Consider the following 17,720-nt stretch of genomic DNA (forward strand, 5'->3'; position numbering starts at 1 on the left):
TAAGGGAAGAGGTGGAGGACTTGGGAAGAAAGAAAGAAAGTTGAGCCTAGGGAGAAAGGCTATTGATTAATCTGTTTCTCAGAGTCCAAACATATTTTAATTGGTAATAAACTAATTTTCCCCAAGTCAAATCTCTTTGGCTTGTGACCATAATTAGTATTTTATCTCCTTGTCTGTGATCTCCTGACCAAGGAACATTTCTGACTTATTTTCTCCTTCCCTTCTGTTGATGAGGGTTATTGAGTGCTGTGGTGTGACACTGGCCAAATGCCAGGCACCCATGGAAGTCCTTCGCTTACCCTCTCCTGCTACCTTCTTGGGCAGAGGAGAGGGAAAAAAAATGAAGGGCTCATGAGTTGAGATAAGGATTGGAGAAAAAAAACACTCTAAGGGAGAGACCCCCCCCGAGCCCCTGCCTCCTTTCCGCTGATAGCATAGGGAGACAGGATGTGGGGGTTTTGGTCAGTTTGTCAGTCAAGATCTTCTGCTTGCCTAGGGAGAGAAGTCTCTTTTCTGTTATGCCATGGTTTTCTGTTATGCTGTGAGGTCCCTCCTATGGGCAAACAGTCATCCCAAAACGGTTCTGGCATGGGTCACTCATCCGCAGAGTGCAGTCTTTTGAGGATAGACTGCTCTAGTTTGGAAGCAAGGGATCTTTCTCTATCTCTAGAAGCAGGGACCCTCTCTCCCTATTCAGGTCTCCCACTAGACAACAGCTTTCTCTGACATCTGCCTCCTCTGGCATAAGCTCTTTTCCTATGGGCTGCGAGTGGATTTCTGCATTCCCTGTGGACTTCATGCATTACATAGGAACAGTTTGTTTTACCATAGTCCTCACTAGAGCTTGCAGAAGAATTTTGGTTCCAATGCTTGAAACAGCTTCTTCCCCTCCTTTTTTCCCACTGACCTTGGTGTCGTCATGTTGTTTTCCTTCACATGTCTTCACTTCCTCCTCTTCTCCGACCAGAAGAAAAACTGCTGCTTTAAGGTACTGTTGTTCATAAATTCCACTGATTTAAAGATTTTTGCAAAATCTCGCAGGGTCGAGAAGTCCATGTTGTCTAAGTTCTGCATCAGGGAATCACTTGTCATGCTTCTGCTGCTGGCCAGGTGGCCCCGCCACCATTGTGTGGGCAGCAGTGACCTCAGTGGTGCTGGCACTGTTTAACACCTCTCTTCATGCATGGCACTGGGAAGGGGAAGCTGCCACCACTGCTGCCCCTGCCCTTTCACCTGCAGCACAGCTGGCTAGGGGTGTCCAGGCAGGCAAGACATAGAAGCACCTGGGTAATCTGATGAATTTTTCTATTAAAGACTTTTCTGTAAACATTTTTTGGATTAGTGCAATTTAGAGATCTTGATAAAATACACTTCAAGTTGACATACTTGAAGTTTCCTCACATATTTGCCTTTTCCTATAGTTACAACCCACCCGAGAAGATGAGGGTAACCCAGTTTCTTATTAATAGAAACCTTGGGGGAGGTTAGATTTAAGCAAAACTGAATGACTGATGTTTATATGTGTAGGGTTTATTTTAGAACAATTGTGTTGCAAAGGAAAGTAGGTGTGTAGCCCTTTTGGTTGTTATTATCTTTAGTAACATAGCAACGTAAAAGCATGAAATAAACACCTTAGAAAAATGTATACAGAAAAGGGAAGGAGTAGAAAGATACCACTGCCCATGGATCCAGCAATGAGATTTGACTGTCTGTGTCTTGGTCAGAGTTGTGGTTGCCATCTTGGTCTGTTGCAGGAGGGGGAAGCCCAAAAACATGAGCTCAGTGGGTTAACTTCAGCTTTAGGTGGAAAGCCCAGGTTCCACCCCTGGGGATGGGCATTTTACACTGTAGCAGCACCACTGGTCTTTCGAAGTCCTCTGGTAGAAGCCCCCAGAACTCACTCTGGGCATGCTTCTGGAGCCAGGAGTTTCAAGACATTGCTTCTCATGTCAGCATGGTTGGGCCGGTTATGCCCCATCTGAAGGGATGAATACCTTTAGACCTATGTATGAACATCCCCTCTGAATGTAAATTTCCGATGCCTTGCTCAGAGAAGGTAGATGGGGGGCAGTTTTAGAACTGAGCCAGTTGTGAAACAGGAAGAAATTAACGGTGAAGAGCACTGCCCTTCCTCTGCAGGATCTGCTTTTTACCCACCTTCTCCCTTACCTGGTTCAAAACCCAGCACACATGTAACTCCTTGTCCCCCGTGGGTGGGTGGGTGGGTGGGGCCCAACCCCAGCCTGGCAAAGCACCCTGCTGCCTCCACAATTGGCAAGAATGATTTAAATCACCAACCATTCCAGTCTCTCACACTTGTAAGTCTGCAAAACCTTTATGTGCACTGACTTAGGCTATAGAATGTATTTGTCTTTCTTAAATGTTAATTGCAATGTCAGCCTAAAGAATGATCTTCTGGTATTTCAAGGAGGATGCCACAGAAAAAAATATGTTTGGCTCCTAAGAATCCATACTGTAGAAGTGACACTTAAAACAGAATCAAAGCAGGTTGGTGTAGAAATCATAGCAGAACTCAGGATGTCCACTCACAGCTGAGATAAATTCATTTATATGAACCAAATCCAGACCAAGTGGAGAAAACGGGAATGAAGAAGCAAAAGCTTTGTAGTTCTGCACTGATAAAAATTCTTTTTTTGGTCTTTTTATTGTGGGGTCTTTTTTTAGTTCTCCCATGCAGTGTGAAATGTTGAGGCTAGCTGCTTCTGACTCAAGCTGATTTTCCTTTCTTCCCTACAATGCATGCTAGTTTCCTGTTATTTAGCAAGAAATGTTAGATGCAGGAAATACTTGTGCTATCCAAAAAAACTCCAAAGCCCATCCCTTAAAACAAGAACTCTTTGAATCACTTCTCAAAGAAGAGCGAGACATGTAAGATCAGAGAATACATACCTAAGTTAAATATGAACTGTCAGAGAGTACACTCCAGATGTAGGGCAGAAGAGATAACCACTCTAATTTATTAAATAGAACAAGAGGCACATTTCCCTAAAAACTGCAATGTCTAGTGAAGGTGAGAGAACATACAAAAGCATGAACATAAGATGTGGCAAGCCTTATGGTAGTTCTGCAGTTTGAAGACTGAGGGGAAAATCAACCTGGTTATTTCTGGAATTGGAGTAAATGAGGTGGAAAAGAATAGGAATATTAGGTTGACAAGTACACAGAAGGTAAAAAGATTAGAGCAAACAGCTAATTACCATATGGGAGAAAATGTTGTTTAAAATGAAAGGAAGAAATTGCAGAAAGCTTTTTGCTGACTTATGTTACCTTGACTATATGCCTTTATCTGTATTTGAAGTTCTTGCTCTGATCTCTGAGTCTTCTATTTGTTTTCCAAATCTCAAAAGTGGCAAGAGATGGGGAACCAGCTGGCTGGAGAAACTGAAGCATGGAGTTCCTCCTATGCATTTTATATATGAAAGAGGTCTTTAATAAACTTAATTTTGCAAAGACCATCTAGTTCAGTGATACTGCTGTATTAGTATATAGCTTACAGTTATTTGTTATTTCTCTTCTGAAGTTCTGGATGCCAATTAATGAACTATAACTTAATTGTACCATAAATTTCAAGGACAAGATTTTTTTTGTTTGTTTTCTTTTTAGTTTGTTTTTGTTTTTTCTTTTTTCAAGACATGGATTGCCTTAACCACCTAGATCTTGAAAAAAGGCTTTTTTTGTGTGTGTGGTTTTTTTTGTTTGTTTGGTTGGTTGGTTTTGTTTATTTGGTTGGTTTTGTTTATTTGGGTTTTAATTATCTTTTTCAACATCTAAGAAGCTCTTTCAGGGTGAAATTTGAACAAGAGCCAGTTTTCTGGCAGGGCTATCCTATACATAATCACATACCCCTATTGCATGATACAGAAATCAACTAGTGATCAGCTAAGCCACCCATATAGTTTTGTTTTTGTGGGACAGTAATGCTCTCTTATATCTTACTTATGAGAAATTAATCATTAAAAAACCATCTCACTAGTATCATCCAGGTCTAAAAAATTGTGTTTAGTGATGTTTCAATAAAGGATCTAAACATTTTTCTGCAATCAATTTTACCCTCAAAAATATCCAGATTTTGGGAAATTGTCTTATAAGCAATATTGGAATGTAATTATACGTTATCCAAAATTCCATTTTGTATGTAAAGGTAAGACTACTAGTAAGAGGAGAAATGTAAGGTAATTTTTTCTGAAGCTCTCAAATGGAAATGTGGCGGTTTGTTTGTTTTCTAGTCAGTTAATGTTTGTCACACTGAGCATATGACATCCATGGTTTTCTGAAGCAGCACCTGGAGGATAGACAACATAGTCTAAGCTCTGTCAAATCATAGGAAATATCTCTGAGTGAGTCAAGACCTGAGTATCTACTTCTAGGTGTCCTAAATTTACTTATCTTCATCTTAAAATAAGTCCTTACACAAAAAAAAAAAAGTCTTCAGTAGGTCTGTCTTTCATTGTTTTCTGAAGAGCGCGTAGATTTGTTAACATAGGAGAGTTTTAAAGTCAAGGACACGTTTGAAATTTTGGAGTGAATGTTTAGAGATGCATCAGGGTAAAGCCCATAATGAGTTGGTAATTCAGATGTAAAAATATTACATTTATCATAATGCTCGTCACATCTGCTGATGGGCTTTATTACAAGAAGTATTAGTATTTTGTGCCTTTTTATTGCAGGTTATCTGGATTTCAGCTTCCATCATCTATTGTGAGCACAGGATCTATCCTCACCCTCTGTTTCACCACAGATTTTGCTGTCAGTGCCCAAGGCTTCAAAGCTATCTATGAAGGTAAGAACTCCTCTTACTGGGTGTTCACTGTACTTAATACATGTTTTTCATGTTGAAATGTGATGTTTCAATTCTGTTTGGGATTTGAGTAATCGGCTGGTATTGCATTAAGTGTGGGGCTTGGTTTGTAGCATTTTAAAATGCTACTTTATAATCGACATAGTTTTGAATTTTAAATTTAATTTAAACTGATACTGCAATTTCTGATGGGATTTTTAACAAAATTTGTCAGGTCTCCAAAGCTGTATTCAGAGATGGATTCATTTAAATGGTTTTGTTATTGTTTCCTAAATGATATTTTTGGAAGCATCTTTAGGCAGTGTCTAACTTAAGGGGTGTGGTGATAAAAATGAGAGAAGATATGAATCCTAAATGGTCTTGAAAATGAATCACTAATCTTCTCATTGTGGAAAATTAAAAAGATAAAAACCAAAAATATATGTATATATAAAATTAAACAAAAAAGCAGTTGAAATGTACTCTGTGGAAGGTGTTAGACTGCAGTGAAGATTCAGTTCTTGTTAGAAATAAGGCCAAGCATTTCTTGTGTCTACCAAGAATTATTCTTGTTAAACTGGAATGGTACCTTTTGTACAGCTCAAAGTATTAAGGAAATGATTTTATGAGAATTGTAGCCTTTATTGGGGAAAGTTAACAGGTACAGTGATTTTAAGTCACCTGCTTGTTGGATAATAAGGGCGTTTTGGGTGTAATTCAGGATTGTTTTCGAACTGAGTGTGTGGTGTTGCATTGGTGGTTTTGGGGTTCTGTGTATGTTTGGATTTTTTTACGGTTTTTCTTTTATTTTTTCATGGAAAATGCGGGGCTTCTAATACCTAAAGTTGTAGAAGGCTAATTTTCAGATTACTTCTCAAACTCCAAGTGATTTTTTTCTATGGTTTCATAGATCTAATCCTTGACTGAGAGTATTTATTCTGAAAAATTTGCATACAGTCAGTTAAGTGCCTGAAATGTATTCATGATGCAGTTGATGTGGAACTGAATGTAGAAAGTAGTATGGTTTGATGGTAGCTCTTTACTAGGAGAGAATTTGCAAGTGTGTAAATCCATTACATTGGCCACATCTTTCTCTAAAGTCACAGTACCTCAGAGACCACAGGTACCTTTAGGTGCTTGGTGAGCTTTGATCAGGTTTTTCTAGGACTGCTGAAACTTTACCTTCCTTTCTTGACAGTGACAAAATCGACTCCCTATTGAAATATATCTTTCATATCTCATTCATGTTTTGAAATGATAGTGTTTTTAAAGCCTCTTCTTTAATTCAATATGCATATTGAGGGGATTACATAGGTGTGAAAGACAGGGGCAAAGGAGGTGTCATGAGTAGCTCAAACTTCTTTGTTTTGAGCTTCTTCTCTTTGGGTGGGTAGCTCACAGTATGTCTCTCCTTGGTAGTTATTCCCTCCTTCCTTTGTCCTTCAAAGCCTTAGCACCTGGTAAGTCAGCTAATCAATCTCTTATTTTTTAACTAATATGGGGGCTGTGAGAAGACTAAGTTTCCTTACCATAGCCTTTATAAGCTTTACTAGGTAAATTGAAAAGGAACATCAGAAATCCTGAACACACCAGGAACCGTTTTTGTTGCCTCAATGGGAAGCTGCTTTCTACGCACCTCTATTATTCTCTCCTATGAGATGCATGCTGTAGCATATTTCATCCTTTCATGCAATCTGAGCAGTTTATTTTTCATATTGAAGAGCACAGTGAAAAAGGCTAAAGGACATGTCTTGACTGTCAACTTAGGAACACATGCATGGAGCTACAGGCTGTAATATAATGACACTTCCTGCTGGCCTACTTTCTTGTAAAAAACCCAGCAGGAAGAGCTGTAATTAACAGTGACAGACAGCACCACTTTCTGGTTAAACAACACTGCCCCCTTTCAGATTTAGGGCTGTAAACCTAGCATTGTCAGTGAACTTTAAATTGATGTCAAAATGTGACATCCAGCTCTGGAAAAAATGGTCAATGTCACTCAAGTGACAGCATTTCAGTCTAGAGACAGGCAGTGGGTACTGATAGTTCTAGAAGGAATTGTAGCAGTGAAGGTTCAGGTGTTTTTTTGTGAAGGCTTGGAGTGATTTCTGCTGCAACGGCCAGCTGATTTGCCCCATAGTTTAAGAACTTCCATAACTGTTCCCTAGACAGTTTTTAATAGTGACAGCTTCTGGCTTCTGTGTCATACGTGATTTTAAGGCAGGTGTTCAGTTCCTGTAGGGCAGGGGAGTACAGACCAGATATAACCACTCAGAAGAAGTTTTTATAATCACTCTGCCAGCTACCCATCCCTGGCTAGTTTGTTTTCCTAAACTATATGCCTATCCCTGGTTTCGGCCAGCTCTTTCATTCTTCTCTTGAGTAAGTGAATTACTGTTCAGTTGGAAGCAAGGGGAGCATTGAAATGCTACTGAATGCTGCTGCCAGCTGAGAATTTGGGATATTATGGGTTCAGGATGCAGAGTTTGGAAAACTCAGTAGGGCACTAAAGCAGGAAACAAGGCAAGTGAACCACTTCAATGGTGATCGAATGGCCTCTGAAGTTATACCCATACTTGGTATCCCTAGCAGAGACAGAACATTACATCCTCATCCCTGGACTAAGATTATGACCTGTGCCTTTTACTTAGTGCATTCTTCATTTATTACCTCAGTCCCTGTGCAGCAATGACATAACAGGATCCTTTGTGTTTTTAAAATGTAGAAATAAGAATAAAGCGAGTGAAACCACATTATAGCACTGTAAGCCTTTGAATATTGCTGATATTTACATGACTTCGCCTGGTGTCAGCCATAGCCCTGTGGATATTAACATTAACTAAATCAGATCCTTGTGGCAGTAGACCTGAGAGTTTAACTATGCTGATGTATTTGGGTAGTTACTGAACTCCTGGGCCGAAATGTAGGTTTCTTTGCTGGATCATTCTTTCACCAGATTTATATGTGTGTTTCTGAGATTTTTAACTAATAATACTTTCATTTTTCTCAGTGATCATATCTGATCTCTAAGCTCTCGTACTGGTAGAAACTTGAACTGTTCTTATTTTCTAGAAATAAAATTATCTGTGGAAGATTCAAACATCTGATTATATCAGTAAAAAGAACTATGAACTTCAGAAGTAGTAAGTTCAGTTTATAGCATAAATCAGCTTAAACCATTAAATGATTTATTGACCATTACAGTCACTGTTTAATATATAAACATAACTTTTTAGCAATGGATTGGAGAATTGAGGGATAGTTCCTCTTTCTGTAGTATGTGTTTGTTTTTTATAATTGCAGTGGAATCACAGGAAATAGGTTTAGGCTTTGCAGGGACTGCAGAAGGAGAAAACAAAGTACTTGGACTTGTGCAATTTTACTTAATTCCCTGGTAAAATCAGTTTTGTTCCTACTTTTCTAGAATGAAGTTAACAAGCCATTTTTTAAAAAGGTGCTTTGAGGGCTACATACAGAATTAAAAAAAAATCAGCATTGGTGTATCATTGTAGTAGTTTTCTTTGGAAAGTCAGAAGTATTCCTCCCATTCAGAAAACTTGCTTATATTTGGCAATAGAGAAAAATGCTCTTTAAATTACAGCAATATCTGAACTGCTATGCATATTTATAATTTGATGGTCTTTCTTCTATTAAAGTACCATGGCCTGCCATTCAGAGAATCCAGCTGTCAAGTGGAAAAAAAGTAGCAAAAGTACGAAGCTCATTTCACAGTGTCTTCCTAGTCATCAACATAAAATGAAACATCGTGAAGTTTACCTTATGTTTGGATACACTAGTGTCTGTTACTAAACATTTAGATGCCCTCTAAGGCTGACAACACTTGGTTCATTTTAAGGGTTTTTTTGTTTTGTGTTTTGGGGTGGGTGAGGCTGACAACGCTTGGTTCATTTTAAGGGTTTTTTTGATTGATTTGTTTTGTGTTTTGGGGTGGGTTTTTTTTGGTTTAGTGTGGTTTTTATTTGTTTTGTTTGTTTTGTTTTCTTTGGGGGTTTGGTTTTTTTTGGTTTTTTGGGGGGGTTTCTTGTATGTGTGGGTGTATGTGGTTGTTTTTGTTGTTTCTAACCATATTTTGTAGTGTACAACTAGTGAATGCTGTTTAAACAACATGCCAGATGTACTGGACTTGGTGTTTTTTCATACCTTTCCTTGACTTCTGTTCTACAGAAGCAGCTGTTCCTTGCCAGACAAGAAAGCTAGAAGAAAGTCCTTCTGTTCTACTTGCCTGCAGGCCATATTTCCTTTTTTCTTTTGTTCTTTGATTTCTCAAAGCTTTCTGCTCACACCCAGCATTAACATTTATACTGTCAGTCACCTCATTCTCCTTTATGCACCTTCCCAAAGCTTCTTTTTAAAACCCTTTTGACATCAACAGCAGAAAGCAGTGATGCACTTCTATGGTGTATAGCCTTTGAAGAAATTTTCTGGTTTTTTTACCTCTTGCAGTCTTGTTCTTCTTGAGTATCTGTTACATGGTAGGGGATTGTTTTGTTTTGGTTGGTTTTTGTTTTGTGGTTTTTTTTTTTTTTGGTTGGTTTGATTTTTGTTGTTGTGTTTTGGTTTTCTTTTTTTTTTAAGGTTTGATACTTTTGGCTGTATAAAATAAACAAAAAAAATTGAAAAATTTCCTCTACCAACTTAGTATGATTCTGTGAGTTTGCCAAGGTAATTTTCCCAACACTGTGACTTTTTCCAGTTAACGTGGACCCCAGTGAAGATAATGGACTTCTGGACTCAAGCTAATGTGTTTTGGGTTTTGCTTGTTTCCCTCTATCAAGTACCAGAATACCTTTTTGGCACTCAGTTTTAAGAGTAAAATTTTGCTTGTCATTTGTTCAGTGCTTGAACTGCTTGCTACTTGTTGTCCATGAGTCTGGTTTATGGCTTTGTAGTTGTTCTCTCAACAAACTCTGATGCAATGATGAGAGTAGTTACTTTCTGGGAATGGATGAATAATCCAATGAATAATCTGAGGCAAATATTTCAAGTTCTCAGTAGGAAGCTAAATTGGCAAGAAAATACCAACTTTATGCAACTTGTATGCATAATGATTCCTGCTATTCAGTGTGAGATGAGTAGTCTCCTGAATCTTCAATCTAACATTGCCAGTTAATCTCTTGTGGTTTAGTCATGGGTGCTGTTTTATCTATTAGACAGTATTTAATTTTCATAGAATCATAGAAGATTGGAAGAAATTGTAAAAATCATCTATCTCAAAACCCCAACACCACCATGGGCAGGGAACCTTTCCATTAGCAGATTCAATCATTGGAACAATTTTGATTGTTCCAGTGATGTGAAACTGTGAATGACTTGGGAACATCAGTGGATTATTACATCCAGCTTAGAAAGCTCCAAAAGATTCTAATGACTATCTAACGATGAAATTGAGAGTTAAGCAGTTTGTTCTATATTCTCTTTTGTAGGTTTTGGGAAGGATTCAGTTTGTCACTCCCAAACCTGTAAATATTTTCTATTCTGCTGTGGTTTTAGGAGAAAGCAGCAGTGTAAATTCTAGGAGTTTAATATTTTTAAACATTAAAGGCACAAACTGCCTTTTTCTTAGCTTTTCTGTGGCCAGAAAACTTAGCTAACATTAATGCTGTAGCAAAAGCTGCTGCTGTTGTAAATATAATATTGACAATTTTTTTCTGTTACTGTAATTTACCATAAAACTTTTTAATAGGATGATATATTTCTATTTTTAGTTAAATACTTGCTATTTTGCTAGTCTGTTCTATTCAAACTGAGATGTTTGTTGAACCTTTTATCAATATGTGTTGGTATATGCACACAATGAAGTAAACCAAAAACTTTAAATAGTGAAAGCAGAGACTGAAAAAGGACCCTTTTAAGGCTGTCTAGAGTGGAAGTGATTGTTTTCTGAGAATGAATGTGGGTATAGATTTCCTTTGTCAACTGCAGTCCTTACAAAGGAAAATGTTTGGGGTTTTTTTTCTTCCTTTAGCAACTTTTCTTTAAAATAGCATCTTTTTTGTAACAATATCATATGAATGACTGTAATGATGACATACAGGAAAGAAATCATAAAGCAGTTCAAAAAAACCCCTGATATTTCATGTATCACACCATGCCATAATTAGTAGTAGCAAAATCTCGGGGCAGAAGAGGTCTAGCAGGGCTGTGAACCTGTTCTGTAAGACCTCTACTACCTAATCTAGAATATCAATGATTTAGATATGAAAATATTTTTAACAATATCAAATAAAGAAAATTATTTTTAATTCTACATAAATTCAGAAAACTTCTAGAAAATGAAATACTGTGTTTGTGAGGAGAGATAAGTAAAAAATTCTGCTTGTGTTCTGAAGTGTATGAATGGGTTAAAGAAGTGAAATTCCTTGCACTTAAATGTTGAATTTCAGCAATTTTCAAAGGACCAGGAGTAAGAAATCTGGAATGTTATTTCCTAAAAATGTCCAAGGGCAGAAATTTCTGAATAAGAGGTTCTAGGAAATTCTTTCCTAGAAAAAAATACACTGTAGTGAAACTTGTGACAAAATAGAGTTGAATTGTCTAAAAATTAAATTAAATGTTGCAGTTCTCATTATTAACCCATGAATTTTGTACCTAAATGAAGAATGACTTTTATGCTACATTATGACCATTATGTTAGTCAATTTGTAAGGTATGTCAGCTCTGTTCTGCTTTCCAGCCTTTCTCACAGTCTCAATCTTTCCAGCTCAATCCTTAATGAGGGAAAGGCATCCTTCCTGTGGCTGGCAGCCCTTGCAAAAGTAATTACATGTTTTAAGATAAGCTCTTGGGACTGTCTTTTTGGCTGCCTCTGATTCTGGAAGGGATTATTTTGTGCCTTCTGGTGACTTATTGATCCATGTAAGAGCTACTGTGATTTTTGTCCTTGGTACATAAATCAGTAACAAACACCCTGTTGGTGGTTTTTACCCATTAATGATTTAGTGGAATTGTAGCGTCCCTCTACAAAATTCTTATTTCTGCTACTATTTGAGATCACAAACCCAAAAGGAAAATGTTTTGGTAAAAGTGGGCTTACTAGAGAGAAGTATTAAGGCGTCGGTCCTCTGCTACTATGGTGTGCCAGTCCTAAACCAGAACAGCACGTTCTAGCATGGAAAACAGAAGTGGAAAGTCAGTGAGTGTAGTAACAGGATTGCTTCTCTTTCTGTGCAGCCTAAAGAACTTACTACAGTGGTTTCATGCTGCTGCTACATCCTGAGAGATCATCATCCCAACTGTGCTGATATTAATATCCTGTTTCATGTTCTTTCTTGTCTGTCTTCATTGATGTGTGTTTGTATGACTAATATTAACTTGTGAAAAACACTTCAAGAGTTTTTTGAAATGTCACAATTATCTAAGTGCAGTCATTGCCTCATCTGAATGAGTGTTAAGGTTATTGTTGTGATTTAGCCCCAGGGGGCAGCTGAGCACCACACAGCCACTGCCTCACCAGCCCCACAGTGCAGTGTGAGAGAGAATTGGAAGGGAAAAAATGTGTGGGTTGAGATAAAGACAGTTTAATAGTTAAAAAGCTGCATGTGCAAGCAAAACAAAGTAAGGATTTCATTTGCTGCTTCCTATTAGCAGGCAGGTGTTCAGACATCTCCACAAAAGCAGAGCTCCATCACGTCAGTGGTTACTGGAGAAGACAAATGCCATCTCTCCAAACATCCCTGAGCAATGGCAGCTCTAGCCAGGCTCCAACCTTGCCCATTTGATTGCTGAGTATCACGCCAAATCGTATAGAATAATCCTTTGGCCAGCTGGGGTGAGCTCTCCCAGCTGTGTTCCCTCCCAACATCTTGTGCACTTCCAGCCTAGTCATTGACAGGACAGAAAAGCCTTGATACTGTGTAAGCTCTGCTCAGCAATTTCTGAAACCTCCCTGTGTTATAAAAACTGTTTTCATCACAATTTTAAAACCCCATTCTATCTTCTATGAAGAAATTTAATTCTGTCATAGCTGGAACCCAGACAAATGTGCAATGTGATCTAAAAATCCCATATATCAGTGCTGTAGGTAGCTTAAAAAAAGAACCCCAAACAAACAAAAAACTCCAAAATAAGCAAACCTCACTCCAACTGAATAGGAAGAGACTAGCTTTGCCTCTCCTGTTCAAAACACTCTAGTCCTTCTATCTGGAATTTAATATTTTAAGTTAAAATAAGTTTTCTTAAGCTGAAATAGTTTGATAAGCAAACAAGATCAAAACTTCCATAATTCTAAAATTTTCATGGATTTTTTTTCAATTCATCTATATAAGGAATTTAAGGAATTTGTCTCTTCTCCAAGTGCTTTTCTGAAACAAGCCATGCAATGTGACTTAACAGAGTTGGCATTTTTGTTTCTTCAATTCTACAGCCAAATGGAACTCAGTGGAATAACTTTTTGTTCATAGCCTTGCAGATTTGCTGTAGATAGCATTTTAAGCAGCCTGTGTCCTTCCCTACTCACTCCATATTTATTGCAAACAGCAACTGATGTGCCAAATATCAGCATGTCCGTAGTTAAAGAAGAAACCTGTTTTCTGTTCAAATTCCATTTTACCTGAACTTTCAGCTCTGGGCTTAGCCTCTTCCCTTTTACCAATGTGGTGCTCAAAATACTGCCAGAATTTTGGGCATATTGCCAAAGTACTCACAGGAGATTTTTGATGCATTTATCTATTTGGTTGAAAAGTTAAATCCTAATTTCTTTGTTACTGGATATACTCGGTAGTGCTAACTTACCTTCAGATGGTCCCAGATTAAATACAGCTGTCACTTACCTAGATTTTAATGAATTTGACTTTGACTTGATTCATTTTTGGCCTTATTTGTAAAGTAAGTTATTTTTTTCCTTTGTCTTTCCTTTCCTTTGCACAAAGTAGGGGAAGTTGTAAGGGACTTTTCAACTCTCTGATAATAAAAAGGCATTTCCAGCCATACCAGTTCTGGTTTGTTGTAGTCTTTATATTGCTTTTTTTTTTTTGTTATCTATTTTCCTTAACTTAAAGTAGTATCACTTTTTATTATAAAAATATATTTGTACCTTTATAGAAAAGTCTCTGCAACTTACTATGAGCTACTGTTGATAACTACTTTGTATTTATTATGAACCTCCCTCCAATGACAAAGATGACTTAGGGATTTTACGTCTTTTGTTGCAAAAATAATAGAAAATTGAAAAATCTCTATCTCATCTGGAATCCTTGTTTCCAGATTTTTATTCTTTTAAACTGGCAGAAGGTGTAGTGTGATGCTGGGTTGAATCAGTATTTCTGGAATAAACCCCTGTGGGTTATTAGGATCGAAAATAGGAAGTTGGATTTGCTATGTTACTGTAGCCAGCAGCTGTTATCCTGATTAATTAAAGGTTGTATAATTTGCTGTGTTAGATGGATAGTTAGCATATAAATACAGTCACATACCTTGCTTTTCATCTTCTCTTGTATAACTAAACCATTAATAATTGCACTTTGAATTACTTTGTTTTTCATATCCTTCTCATATATTGAAGGTTTCATTTGCATAACTTTTCAAGTTTTCCTTTTGCATTTTGGATAATAAGGCAGATAGATGGAAGTTTGCAACAAAATATACTCATCAAAACAGGCATGTCTAAAGTTTTACTAAGGTGCTGATCTTGCTTAGTAATGAAGAAAATAGCTGGTAAGTCACTAACTTGTTGATTGTGAAGAAAAGGACTTGCTTGTAGTATACGCAATGTAGACACTGCGTTTTTAACTCTAACTTTTGAGATTTGTTCAAATCTATCACATGATCCTCACGTCCATGTTTTTGTACTATCTATTGGACCACTTTGTGTGTTGAATATCTAAATATTGTTTATTCACCCAAGTTCACTCAAATTCATTAAATTCATTAGGTATATGTGTTGCTATAAAATGGTCTGCAAAACCATTTAGAGTACTTGTTAACTCTCTATTTTGTATTTGTACCCTTTAACACTTTAAAATCTTCTATCTTGTATATAGTGGAAGACTTCCTAAAATATTTATAGAATTATTTATGCATGGAACACTTTAGAGAAATCTTGCTTTAAGGTTCTTTGAATCTGGCTTATAGGATTGACTTGAAAAGGGCTATGGAGGCTTGGAAGGTCACACAATCTCCTTGACTGTATTAGATCTGTACTTTTCTTACAGTCGTTTAACAACACAAGGCACATCTGTGTAGTGTCAGTGGATTGTAAACCTGAAGTCACAAGAAGGTTAAAGCAGCAGTTTTGGATACTTAAAAATCTTATTTATGGGGGAAGAGTCAGCATTCTTTCTGTGTGTATCTATGGAAATCCAAAATTGTTGGAGCAATCAATCTTGAGCATCTACTCATTATTAGTCCAGATGAAATTTTTACAGAAAAAGAAAAAAGAACAAGAGAGTAGTTATAGTTGCACAAACAATTATTGGTTTCTGCTTTTTTTCCTAGTATAATTCTTATTCTTCCTGTGCTCATCTGGATCCACTAGTTGATGTTATCTTATTCATCAGTTTAGGATGCACTTGAGGTTACTCTTATTTAAAATTATTTTATGTGTTTTCTCTTTCTTCTGTGGTCTGCAATTCCACATCTCATCCATACTTACTTAATATGGTGTCCCATGCATGTTAGCTACTACTCTTTTGGGTTTTTGTTACTCCTAAACCCAGTTTTGTCTGGGTCTGCACTTCTGTAGTTGACTATGAGTGACTTGTTCATAACTTTGGGCTCTCTAAAGCCAAGTTTTTGTTTCATCTCCTATTGTTCCTGTACACATATTTCCCTGGACTGTATCCTTTATCTCTGCTTCTCAAAGACTCAAAGCAGACTTGTATTTCTCTGAACCATGTCATTGTGCCAGTTGCAAAATTCTTCATTCTGCATAGACTGTTTGCTAGACCTATTAATTTAAAACTCTGGCTGTACCATCAGAAAAAAAGGGAGGCAAAAAAAAAGGAAACCAAATTAGCCTTAGCCACTCAATTAGAGAAATTGCTATTGCAGCTAAATGAAGTAAGGCAAAGCTGCCAGCAAGTTTGAGAATTTCATGCAGGGTGAACCTGACTGTAGCAAGAATCAGTCCTGAGGCCTTGCAAGCCCTTTATAAAGCTTATGGTCTGTTGCTGAGGATGGCAGTACTGGATTAGAGGGCTTCACAGTCATAAATCATGGCATGCATAAAACAGTTACTTCTCCTGCTACAGCTTTAGTTTTCAAAATTGCCTTTTTAAATCAAAGTTTTCATTAGAAGTCTCTAGAGAACTGCTGACGGTGAGATCCTTGCCTGGTCCCTGTACTACCCAGCAGCTTGGGTGACCCTAGCCTGACTAGCCCCCTAAATTTGTGATAGCTGGATAAAGAGCTATTCATAAAAGAATATAATAATTAAATATTTCAAAAGCCAATTAACATTAGAGGCCTGTGTTAACATTAGAGAAATAATCTCAAAGCAGAAGTGTCTGTTTGCCTTTATTGACTTCGCAATTTGAAGGACTACCTTAGCTGTCTATAAGTTGAGCATTTTAAGTGTAGAATAGTTTGGTTTGGAAAGAACCTTAAAGACCATCTAGTTCCAACTGCCTGCAATGAGCAGGGACATCTTTTTCTAGATCAGATTGCTCAAAGCCCAGTCAAACCTGACCTTGAATACCTCCAGTGATGGGACATCCACAACTTCCCTGAGCAACATGTTGTAGTGTTTCACCGTAATCTTGTAAAAGATGTTGTTATGCCTAATCTAAATCTACAAAATGCTTTAAAACCTTGTCAGTCTCCCTAATACTTCAGACCTTGTTGAAGAGTTTCTCTCCATCATTCTTATAATTTTAGGTATTGAAAGACCCCAGTGGGATTTCCCTGGAACCTTCTCTATGGTGAACAATCAAACTCTCTCAGCCTTTCTTAATAGGAAAGGTGCTTCATGGCCTGCCCCTGGACCTGCTCTAAGACATCTGTGACGTTCATGAGCTGGGGCCTCCAGACCTGGATGCTGCATTTTGGTTGGGGTCTTACAAGAGCAGAGTAGAAGGGGATAATCCCCTGCCTCACCCTGCTGGTCACACTGCTTTTAATGTAGCTCAGGATATGGGTGGCCTTCTGGCCTGTAAGTACACATTAACTGCTCACATCCAGGCAATGTGTACTTACAGGCATCCAGGCATCTTATTCACTGCTATTCCTGGATCCCTCTTCACAGGGCTGCTCTCAATCCATTCATTCTTTAGCATGCGCTGATATCAGCAAGTGTCCTGTGACCGAGTTGCAGGACCTTGTACTTGGCCTGATTGAATTTCGTGAAGTTTCCATGGGCCTATTTGTCAACCCTGACAACATCCTTCTGGATTACACCTTTTCTGTCAAACATATCAACTAAAAACTCAGCTGCACGCCTGCTGAGGCTGCGCTCAATCACGTGTCCTTAATAAAAGTACTGAGCAGTATCAGTCCTGATATGACCCATGAGGGGCACCTCTTGTGATTCATCTCTATTTGGACAGTGAGCTGTTGACCACCATCTTTGGATGCAGCTATCCACCGAAGTTCTTCTCCATTGACTGGTCCATCCATCAAACCTACATCTTTCCAAATAAAAAGCAAGGAAGTTTGGGGAGACTGTGTCAAACATTTTGCAGAGGTCAAAGTACTGCTTTGAGGTTCAGGGACTTGAAAGATGAGGGAAGAGCACTTGCCAGTGAAAACAGAAACAAAAAAAAGTCATCAAGTAGCTCAGCTTCCTCCATATCTTCAGGAGGAATTTTTACAGGGAAAGGGTGGTTAAACATTAGAATGGACTACTCAGGGAGATGGTGGAGTCACTCTGGAGGTGTTCAGGAAATGACTGGGTATGGTACTTAGTTCCATGGTCTAGTTTACAAGTGGATCAGTTAAGGGTTGGATTCCATGATCTTAGAGGACCTTT

At 37.9% G+C, this 17,720-nt stretch overlaps 1 protein-coding gene across 1 annotated transcript in view; it reads left to right on the top strand.

Annotated features, from left to right (window-relative positions):
- The window catches only part of CSMD1 (CUB and Sushi multiple domains 1), a 1,057,667-nt gene that overhangs the window by 319,960 nt on the left and 719,987 nt on the right, over positions 1–17,720 (top strand). Inside the window, exon 3 of the mRNA XM_005426386.3 lies at positions 4,689–4,801. Coding sequence (XP_005426443.2) covers positions 4,689–4,801 — 113 coding nt within the window. The remainder of the gene's footprint in view (positions 1–4,688; positions 4,802–17,720) is intronic.

This window comes from Geospiza fortis, unplaced genomic scaffold (genome assembly GCF_000277835.1).
Source record: "Geospiza fortis unplaced genomic scaffold, GeoFor_1.0 scaffold56, whole genome shotgun sequence".
Classification (NCBI taxonomy): domain Eukaryota; kingdom Metazoa; phylum Chordata; class Aves; order Passeriformes; family Thraupidae; genus Geospiza; species Geospiza fortis.